Source organism: Halichoerus grypus, chromosome 6 (genome assembly GCF_964656455.1).
Source record: "Halichoerus grypus chromosome 6, mHalGry1.hap1.1, whole genome shotgun sequence".
NCBI classification, from domain to species: domain Eukaryota; kingdom Metazoa; phylum Chordata; class Mammalia; order Carnivora; family Phocidae; genus Halichoerus; species Halichoerus grypus.
Genome location: NC_135717.1, coordinates 17,033,045 through 17,042,726, shown reverse-complemented (window position 1 = coordinate 17,042,726; position 9,682 = coordinate 17,033,045). Strand labels below are relative to the sequence as shown.

Genomic DNA, 9,682 nt, shown 5'->3' with positions numbered 1-9,682 from the left:
CGTTCAGGTCAAGGAGATTTCCAGAAGTGCAGGGAGGTTTCCAGAAGTGCAGGGATAGGGAGGCCAAGAGGCTGGAGGGGATGCAGGCAGAAGTGCAGGGAGGTTGGAAACAGTGCAGGGAGAAGAGAGGCCTACGGTTGGCACAGGAGCCTGGCAGGATGCAGGAGCAGGAAAGAAGCTGTAAACAAGGCCGCTCAGGCTCCCTTGGTCCCTATGGGTGCGGGCCTGGGCCATCGATTGGGCTCCCCCCAGGGGAGGATGGGCCCAAGGCAGCTCCCAACAGGAAGAAAAGTCTTGGAATGCGGGGCAGAGCCCCTCACTTATACACTGTGGGAGAGGAGAGGGAGGGACAGAGAGAGACGGTGGGGGGAGAGACAAGGAGAGACAAAGGAGAAGTAGGGAGGACAGACAGGAGAGAGCAGGGGCAGGGGTTAGTAAAACTGCCCTTGCCAACCCTTCCATTCCTCCCGGCCTGTCCCAGACCCCCACTCACCGCCTAAGTTGATGACGCAGGAGGCGATGATGATGAGGACCCCCCCTACCAGCGCCACGATGCTTAAGAGCTTGGCCACGCGGCCCAGACGCTGGGCCCCATCCACGTCCCCCTGCTGCAGGCTGTTCCGGGACTGGGGTTAGGGTGAGGGGTGGGGCACCGTGGGCCCAGGTCAGGAGAAGGCAGCCCAGCAGGAATCAGGTGAAAGAGTTGTCCAGAGGAGACAAGCAGGCCCCGTGGACAGTGGTTAGAGGGGGAAAGAGGGTTGGAGAGGCAGGGGGAAGAGGGCACAGGTCAGCAAGGCTGTGTGAAACATGTCTTGACCTCCCTCCCACCTGAAAGGGTAGGGCAGTGGTGGCTCAGAAGGGAATGTCCCAGGGAGAGGCCAGAAAAGGCCCCATACTTGGGAAGTGAGATCCATGCAGAGAGGAGAGGGAAGGCAAGGCTTCTCCTGGGATTCTGTCCCAGTGCTGGCAGGAAGCTGGGAGCCACAGCAGGCCTGGGCCAGGGTCCCGTGGGGCTCACCATGACAGCATAAGCGAAGGCCACGATGTTGACAGGCCACATGGGGCAGAAGCAGGACAGGATGGCGAGGATGATGTAGTCCCGAGGCTTCTGGGTGCCTTCACCCCCCTCCACCCCAGACCCTGCCAGCTGGGAGCTGGGGTGGCGGCTCAGGCTACCTTGGGGAGATCCTGGATGCCCACTGTGAGCCCTTCCTAGTCGGTCCTCCTCGACCAGCTGCTGCAGCACTCGGGGAGGAGCCCCATTGGCTGGGTGGGTTTTTGTTGAGGGTGGCGAGTGAGGCTGCGGGGCTGGGCCTTCTTCCCCGCCACCAGGCTGCAGGGGAACCACTGCCCCATTCTCTTGCTTTTCCCCCACATTCTCAGTCAGGACCTCAGGGGTGGGGTCCTCCTGGGTAGGGGGCTCTGGGTGAAGAGCTGACTTGGGGGTGGGCTGGGAACCTGGCTGGCAGTCTGGCTGAGGGTCTGACTGGGGGTCCAACTGGGGAGCAGGCTCTGAGGCTGGCTCAAGTGGGGCTGCAGACCCCAGATCGGACCCCTTGTCTTCAGTGACCTCTTTATTCCCTTCTGGTTTGGGTGCTGGCTCTTGGCATGCTTCTTCAGGGCTGGGGTTGGCATTTGGTTCCCCTCCTGGGCTTGAGCTGAGGTCCTTGGCCTGGACTGTTTCTGGGGACCCAGTTGGGGTCTCTGTGGTTTCTGGAGCCAGCCCACCTTTGGCTTCTGAGTCCACAGGGGCCCCAGTGATGTCTGGGCCTGGCTGCGGGGCCTCTGGCTCATCTGGGACCCCAGCTGGGACCTGGAGAGGGCCAGTTTTGGCTTCAGAATGGCCAGGCCCTTCTCCTTGGGTTTGGGGACCCTCTTCTATCTCCTTCATCTCTGAGCCCTCAGAGCTGCTGGCTGCCATCTTGGGAGGGGAGAGGGGAGAGGGGAGAAGACCTCGATGGGGAGGCTGGAGCAGCAGAGACAGCAGCAATCCTGAAAGAGGAGGAGACAGGTTTGGTGTGAGGAGGAAAGAGGTGGCTCTCGGCACTGCAGCTCCAGAGGGCTCTGCTCCTGTCTTAGGGCCAGCCTTGGGCTGCCTCTGGGGAGAGGAAGAAAAGTTGGGGTTTCCTTTGCCTTGGGGTGGGACATCCTTGGGGAGGAGGAGTGCTCTGCTCAAAGTCTTCTGCTTGGAGAGCCCTGGGAAGATTAACCCTTTTGTAAACAGGACCCTCCCATGGTCTCTTCCTGGGTCCGCCCGACAAGATCCAGACTCTGAGATCCTAGCAGATGCCCCAGCACCCCGAAATCAACAAGCTGTGCAGACGTTCGCACGCTCCGACAGGCAGACAGGCACACTGGGCAGAGGACCGATACTCACATTCCACTCCCTCCGCATCCTCCCTTCCTCCCCGGGCGCCCGGCCGGTGCAGTTTCCTCACTGCGCGACTGGGGCGCAGACGCCCCCGCCCCTCCCTGGGGGACCTGGGCTTCTCCTCTGAGCCCCTGATCAGCCCCTCTCTCAGGGATTCCCTCGCCCCCGGGGGACCGGCGCCTCCTCCTCCCACTGGCGTGGCGCGCCCAGCACCACCAGCCAGTCCGCCCGGCGCCCGCATTCCGGTGCAGCCCTCCCGGCGTCCGCCGTCTGTCCGCGCACTCCTACCCGCAGCCTCGGTCCAGCCCCGTCTCACCTCGACGCCGGCCTCTAGACTGCTCCCGCTGCTGCTGCCACCGCCGCCCCGTTGCAGCAGCCGCAGCCCGGGAGGGAGCGACTCAGCGAGCGAGGGAGGGAGGCGGCGGGTCTCCCCTCCCCTCGGTTCGTCCCCTCCTCTCGCTCCTCTCAGGTCCCCTCCCCTACGCTCCGCTGCTGCCGCGCACCGCCCCCGCCCCCTCGCTCGCCTCCCGCCCCTCCCCGCCAGCCCGAGGGAGCCACGCGTGCCAGGCCCCGCGTTACCCGGGCAACCGGCCGGGTAGCCACTCGCGCCCCCTCCCTGCCCCTTCCCACGCGCGCTTCTTGGGGGTGCCCCCTTCCCAAGCCCCCGGGCCCCTCCCACCAACGGTCACCGGGGGTCCTGGCAGAGGCAGGGGGCTGGGGGAAACGGAGAGGGGTCTGCGAGGAGACAGGACCTGTGAGACAGGCGGGACCCGGTGGTGGCACCCCGACAAGCAGAAAGAGGGGAAGGGAAATGAGGCAAAACTTGGGGAGGCTGCTCAGGAGGAGCAGGGTGGGGTTTGAAGAAAAGGGAGCCTGCAGTACTGGAAGCCCCTCTCCCCGCGAGGAAGCAGCAGCCGAAATGGGCGCTGGAAGGCTCCCGGGTCCCTGGAGCCGGACTCAGAAGGGAATTCCAGGGCAGAGGCTGCAGGGGCAGTCTGGAACAGGAGGGGGCTGGGCCCCGGAGCCCGCAAGCGCTGAATGGACCACACCAAGAGCCAAAGGGGCAGGTGCGGGGAGAGGCGCAGTTTTTCTTGGCACCCTCTCCGCTCCCAGTCCCAGGGCTGACGTCCCCATCCTTTCTGCAGCTCCATCGCCCACTGTCACCCCTCAGGGCCTTAAGGGTGTGCAGGTACTCGGCTGGGGTCTGAGCAGCAGGCAATGGGTGTGAGTGGGGGAGAGCAGCATTAATGTCTGGTAACTGTTGGGGTTTCTAACCCAGGCCTCTTTGGACCTCCAGTGGCTATTCTGGGCCTGCCCAGATTGGGTATTCCCGGGAGACCTGGGAGTCCTGGAACCTGCTCTCCAGTCACTGGAGCCTCGGCCCCACCCTGAATCTGGGCTGCAGCTGCTGGTGCTGCCCCTGGCCAGGGAGGAGCCAGAGCCCAGGAGCCACACAGGCCCGAGCCGGAGCCCCGCTGGGACTGGCTGGGACTGGCACCAGGCGCAGGAAGAAATGCCTGGGGGGAGGGGGTGTGTGCAGACAGGGGGTTTGGGGAGAGCAATCCATCCACTCCAAAATCAGAGACAGGTTTTTATTTAAAATTTATTGTAATGGGGTCCGCGCAAAAGGAGGGGGTGAAGGGTGGGGAACATGCAGGGGACACAGGAACACGATGACATGGCCAGGGCCACAGCTTCTGTCGTGGGGGAGAGGGATGAAAAGAAAAGGCCAGGGCTGGAGCTGGGGTGGAAGAGGGACGGGGGAGACACCGTGACTGCATTCCCCCCACCCCCAGGAAGCACCTCTAGTCCCTGGATCCCCCCATCTACCCTGGCACCCTAAAATTCCATCTCTTGTCCTGCCTCTGGCCCTACTCGCTCCTTCTTTTGCTCCCCTTGACTTGTTTTCCCCTGACAGATTCTCAAGTAGGACGATGTTTAGGGCCTGACCCCAAACAACCCCACCTCATGAAGGTACTACGGTCGCCTTCCCTGCTTCTGCCCCTTCTCCAATCTCACCTTTTCCCCTCTCTGGGACAGAATCTTTGATTCCCCTCCTTCCTCTCCTCCCTCCCCCTGGAAAAAAAAAAAAAAAAAAAAAGCACCAACTCCCCAGGGAGGGGCAGCAGACAGTAGTGGGGAGGGGGGGTGGAAGGAGGAGAGCAAGGACCATCAAGGAGAAGGCTCACAGATCCCTGGCAGGGCAGGGCGTTACAGAGAGGAGAGGGGGTGAGGGCAGTGCCGCTCCTGTCCTCTGCCGCCCCTGCCCACTGTCCAGGGGGCTTCAACACAACCGAGGGGACAGGTGTGTGTGGGGTCAGGTCTGATAGGGAGAAGAGAGGAGCAGGAGAAACAAATCGTTAAAACCTAGCGAATTCCCCTAAGAAACATCTCTTCCTCCGTTCCTTCTGGAGGCTCCTTGGTCAGTGGGGGAGGAGTGAGGAGTTGGTAGGAAGAGAGAGGGGAAGAGGAGACGGTACCAAGGGACTTTCCTCCACGTTCCACTCTCCCCGCCACCAACCTGGAGCTCACCAGGGCTGGGAGGGAAGTGGCTGAGAGCTCACGGGCACCCCCTCGGCCCCCGAGAGGGAGCCCACAGCTGTGGGGGGGGCTGTCACCACCGCCGCCGCTGCCGCCGCCGCCGCCGCAGCTGCCACCGCCATAGGACAGACCTCACCGGTACCTGCGCGGGCGGAAGCACCGGGAGATCACAGCGCAATCCCATCCGCAAGAGCCTCGCCCCTTGCCCCAGACTCGTGCCCAGACTCCTGCCCCTGGGACACAGCCGTTGCTCACTTCCTGTTTGGTCCCCGGAGACTTCCACCTGCATCCTTTCCCAGTTCTCCTGAAGGGCCCTCCCTGTGCCCAGAAGGCTCCCTAACTTCAGTGGTGGATGGGCATCCCTGGCCTTCCTGAGATCCCCTACTGGGCCCTTTGAGCCCCCTCGTCCCACACACCCCATCCCACCCCCCCCAGCCATGCCCCACGCCTTGCCTGGTGGGTGCGGGGGTCCCCCTCAGCAGGTGGGCTGTGGCTGGGGGGCGTCTCCCGGGACAGGGGGGGCGGCCCCCCCCAGATGGGTCTGCATGTGGCCGGCCAGCTGGGCAGGGGTCTTGCAGTGCACGCTGCACAGCTTGCACAGGATGCGGTCAGCCCGCGGGGCCTGGAGCCCGTGGTCCTTCACCGCGTGGATGCGCAGGTATGCTGCTGTGGTGAAGCCTATTGGGGGGGGTGGATCGGGATGGGGGGGATGGGGGAGTCAGCCAGGCGGAGACCCCAGAGACGGGGTTGTTCTCCTAGGCTGGGGACGCCCTCCTCAGATGGCCCTGTCCTCCTCCCACCACATCCTTGGTAACCTGGGGCCAACTACTCTGTTGGGGCTGGTGGGGCACAGCCCCTCCCTCAGCTTGGGGCCTGGGTGAGTGGTGTCAGCTTCTCAGCCTTGGTACCCACAGAACCTATTTTCTGTGGCTAGGGGGAACCTCTCCCGGGGTGACAGGACACTGATTTCTAGCCACTTGAAGAGTTGACCCTCAGCAGAGACGGCTGTGTCCCCTCCCTCCAGGGCCCCGGACGGTCTCAGCCCAATCACTCAGAGAATTCGTGAAGCTCTCTCTGCTACTGGGGCAGGGCACGGGCTTGTTAATCCCTTGCCAGCGAACTCCGCTTTGCCCCAGGAGCCGAAGAGCACAACGTGTGGCCGCACAGCCGAAACCCTGTCTTCCAACCCTTGGGAACTGGCTCTCTTGACCACTCCTTCCCCAAAGCAGCCCCTTCCCCAGAGCAACCCACCCCCAGAGGCTGACTTTCTTTCTGGTAGCTTATCTCCTCCGGTCAAGACCTCTTAGAACTTAATGAGGTTCAGTCAACCCGACGCTGCTCCATTTGCTTCCTAAAGGGCTCTAGATGCCATGAGCTCTTAGCTACAGCACCTTTAAGCCTCATCTGTGGAAGGGCCTCTGGCTCCGAGCCCACCCTTCGTCCCTGGCCCTCCCAGCATCCCTCAGCATGTACCTTTGTTGCAGAGCTCACAGACGTGGTGAGGGCCCTGGCTGTGCACCTTCATGTGGTCGGAAATATAAGCCGAGCTCAGCATCTTGCCACACACGTGACATGGCACCTTCTCCTCGTGTCGGACTGTGTGCGCCCGCAGTCGGTCCTTCGTAGCAAAAGCTGCCTCACATTTCTGGGGAGGGGGGAGGGGCGTGGGGGGTGTCAGGAGAGTTAAAGCTTCGGGGAGTGGGGACAGAGGGGCAAGAGGTTAAAGGAATCAGAGCCTTGGGGATCTCTGATCTGTAGGAAATGGAAGTGAGATGACAAGGTCTTGAAGAAGGGATGAGACAATGGAGTGAAAAAGCAAAAAGAAGAGAGAGAAAAAGGGGGTCTGAGAGGCTGAACTCAGACAGCTACAATGAGGATCAAAATCATGAAAACCGGGACAGGAGGAGGCGGGCTTCCTACCTCACATTTGAAGGGCCGTTCTGTTGAGTGCACTTGTCTGACGTGACTGTTGAGGTGATCCGGCCTGGGAATACGTTGGGGTTGGGGTTAGGGCCCTGGGGTGTGGACGTGCTCCCCAATCGGCTTAATTCTTATTAGCACGCCCGGCCTTTCCTAAGCTGCCTGCACTTTCGCCCAAGCCCCAGGCTCGCGAGTCCCGGTGCGGCAGGAAATCCGTCCCCCTGCCGCCCGGCGGGCCGGTCCTCCTCCCACGCGAAGCCGCCTCCCAGGCGGAGGACCCACCTCCTTGGCTAAGTACCACCCCCTGCTCCCTGGTAACCAGGAGAGGCTTTCCTCCCTCCTCCCGGGGAGTGGCTCCCGGTCCCCATCCTCAGAAGCCGCCTCCCTCCCCGCCAGCCAAGGCCAGGCCACCTCCGTTGCCGTCCCTCCCTCCCCCCCCGCCCCCCCGCCCAGTGGGCGGCCGAGGCCCCGTGCACACCGGGAGAAGCTCTTGCCACAGTGGGAGCAGTTGTAGGGCTTGTGCACAGCGCCGTCATGTGAGCGCACGTGGTAGCTCATGCGGTCCTTGCGCTTGAAGCGCTGCTGGCACACCGGGCACTGGTAGGGCTTCTCGTCCGAGTGCGACAGCTTGTGTCGGTTCAGGTGGTAGACGTCGCGGAAGGCCTTGCCGCACATCTCACAGGCGTGGTTCTTCCGGATGCGCTTTCCCGAGGCGGTCGTGGTCACCACGCCACCCGCGGCCACGGCGGCCGCTCCGCCGCCCGCACCCGCCTCTCCCCCTCCCCCGCCGGCTCCGCTCAGCTGGGGCACGCTCAGGAGGCTCAGGGGCACCATGGTGGGCATCTTCATAGCACCCGAGGGGACCCGGCCGGCCTTGGCTCCCGTGTGGATGGCCTCGTGCCTCCGGAGGTTGTAGCCGTTCTTGAACTCCTTGGCGCACAGGGCGCAGATGTAGGGCCCCTTGCTCTTTGTCTTCTTCTCCAAGGCAGAGGCGACCGGGGCCACGGCGACCGTCGAGGTTGGGGCTACGACGGCGGTGGCCGCGGCTGCGGCGATGGTGGCGGCAGAGACAGGGGGCGCGGCCTCGGCCGCGGGCGCCGACACCGGCGGGGGCGGCGGCGGGGGCGCCGGCGGCTGCTTCAGAGCCGCTGTGTCCACTGTGGAGGCGGCGGCCGGGGCCGGGGGCGCAGCAGCGACGGCGGCGGCGGCAGCGGCAGCTGCGGCGGCGGCCGCGGCGGCGGCAGACTCCTGGGCGGCGGCGAGAACCGGGAGCAAGTCCACCTGGAGGGGCTCGGCCGCCGGGGGCTGGGGCGTGGGTGGGGGCGCCGGCGCGGCCTGCGAAGACAAGGCGCCGTGTGGGCCGCGGCCGCGGGTCGGCGCCCTCCCGGCCCGCCACGGCCGGCCCCTACTCACCTGGAATGGACTCTGGGCGCAGCCCTGGGAGGCAAAGAAGCGGGACTGGAGCTCAGCCCCGACCTGCAGGGGGTTCTGGGCGTGACCCTGAGGTGGCGGGAAGGAGTTCATGAGGCCGCCCACCCCCCGGGAGTCCAGGCCCAGCACGGGGAAGGGGGGGGCCAGCAGCGTGCAAGGGAACACGGGGAACATGGCCTCGGCCACGGCGGGGCCCCCGGGGCTCAGCGGGGGCCGGGGGCGCGGGCCGCGCGGGGCCCGGGCTCGGGGCGCCGCCCCCGGCCGGCCGGGCTGGGCCGCGCCGAACGCATGGCCCGCGGGCCGCCCCGCCGCCCGCGCACCCCGGCCGGCGGGAGGGAGGGAGGGAAGGAGGGCGCCTGGCGGGCCGCGGAGCTCGGCGGCGACGGCGGCGGCGACGCCCCCTGGGTGGGGGCGGGAGGCCCCGCGGGGCCGGGGGCCGGGGGCGGGGGGGGCGGGGGCCCGGGCGGCGGCGGCGGCGGCGGCGGCGGCGGCGGCGGCGGTTGGAGCCTGGCGGGGCGGGGTGGGGGGAGCGAGGGAGCAGCCTCGGCCCCCGCCGCGCGCGCGCCCAGCCGGCGCCTCGGGGAGGGCGGGGGAGGGCGCGAGGGAGGGAGGGGGACAGCTGCGCGCGCACCGGGCGCGCGGAGGGGGGGTGGGACGGGAGGGAGGGCGGGCGGGAGGGGGTGTGGGAAGGGGGGGTGGGGGGGCGGGGGGAGGGGGTTGTTACCTGGAAGATGAAGCTGCTCCAGTTGCCGGGATCCATGGCGGAGGGAGGGAGGGAGGTGGCTCGCGCTCACCCTGGGGCGGGAGGAGGAGGAGGCGGCAGTGGGGGAGGGGGAACCCAGGGAGGAGGCGCGCGGGGCGGGCGGGAGGGGGGAAGGAGGAGGAGGGTGGGGGGAGCGGAGCACACTGCGCGCGGGGAGGGCGGGCGGGGGGCGCGAGGACACACAAGAGGCTGGAGCGGGCGCGAGCGCGAGCGCGCGCGAGGCCAGCGGGAGGGGGGAGGTACGAGAGGGACTCTGGCGGGAGGAGGGACGGGGGAGCCACCCAGCAGCCCGAGTCGCCCCAAGCGCGAGACCCCTGAGATGGCCGCTGATTGGCTGACGATGGCGCAGGTGGTGGGCGCGCGGGAGACAGGGCGGCTTCTCTCTTCCCCCCCTTCAAAGATTCCACCCCCCTCCTCCCTCCGCCAGCGGCCGTTATTTCGCGCGCACGCGCATAAAACCGCTGTCGTTGCTGAGCGGGAGAACAGGGGAGCGCGCGCCGGGGGTACGGATGGGGCGGGGCTAAACTCGAAGCGCGCGCCCGCCTAACGGTCGTCGTCCTTGGGCTTTCGCGTTACTTTTTTTGTTTCCTTTCGGCCACCGTCCTTCCCCCCCCTCCCCACTCCAGTGGTTTATTTACAATCCTGCCCTGCTTCAT

At 66.0% G+C, this 9,682-nt stretch overlaps 2 protein-coding genes across 6 annotated transcripts; both read right to left on the bottom strand.

Moving 5' to 3' along the window:
- Window positions 1-12: 12 nt before the first annotated feature.
- On the bottom strand, window positions 13-2,843 carry PRRT2 (proline rich transmembrane protein 2). The gene is made up of 4 exons (XM_036099751.2): window positions 2,688-2,843; window positions 1,019-1,992; window positions 494-626; window positions 13-327 (listed from the first exon to the last, which is right to left on the bottom strand). The coding sequence occupies exons 2-4, from the start codon at window positions 1,919-1,921 to the stop codon at window positions 317-319; spliced, it is 1,047 nt and encodes a 348-aa protein (XP_035955644.2). The 5' UTR covers window positions 1,922-1,992; window positions 2,688-2,843; the 3' UTR covers window positions 13-316.
- A 1,106-nt stretch (window positions 2,844-3,949) lies between these two features.
- MAZ (MYC associated zinc finger protein) lies at window positions 3,950-9,114 on the bottom strand. 5 transcript variants are annotated; one of them, XM_036099768.2, is made up of 7 exons: window positions 8,988-9,114; window positions 8,246-8,332; window positions 7,311-8,167; window positions 6,833-6,896; window positions 6,386-6,557; window positions 5,366-5,590; window positions 4,915-5,054 (listed from the first exon to the last, which is right to left on the bottom strand). In XM_036099768.2, the coding sequence occupies exons 1-6, from the start codon at window positions 9,021-9,023 to the stop codon at window positions 5,388-5,390; spliced, it is 1,419 nt and encodes a 472-aa protein (XP_035955661.1). In that variant the 5' UTR covers window positions 9,024-9,114; the 3' UTR covers window positions 4,915-5,054; window positions 5,366-5,387. The 5 variants fall into 5 exon arrangements, with proteins under 5 accessions (XP_035955662.1, XP_035955660.1, XP_035955661.1 ...); XM_036099769.2 differs by lacking the exon at window positions 5,366-5,590 and having other exon boundaries at window positions 3,950-5,054; XM_036099766.2 differs by lacking the exon at window positions 8,988-9,114 and having other exon boundaries at window positions 8,246-8,534.
- Between the last annotated feature and the right edge of the window lie 568 nt (window positions 9,115-9,682).

Coding starts and splice junctions, on each gene's coding strand:
- MAZ (XM_036099766.2), bottom strand. CDS start 8,437: ATGTTCCCCGTGTTCCCTTGCACGCTGCTGGCCCCCCCCTTCCCCGTG. Junction 6,558..6,832: donor AACGGCCCTTCAAATGTGAG/GTAGGAAGCCCG, acceptor CCCCCTCCCCAG/AAATGTGAGGCAGCTTTTGC. Junction 5,591..6,385: donor CTGTGAGCTCTGCAACAAAG/GTACATGCTGAG, acceptor CCCCCCCAATAG/GCTTCACCACAGCAGCATAC.
- PRRT2 (XM_036099751.2), bottom strand. CDS start 1,921: ATGGCAGCCAGCAGCTCTGAGGGCTCAGAGATGAAGGAGATAGAAGAG. Junction 627..1,018: donor CCTTCGCTTATGCTGTCATG/GTGAGCCCCACG, acceptor CCCTAACCCCAG/TCCCGGAACAGCCTGCAGCA.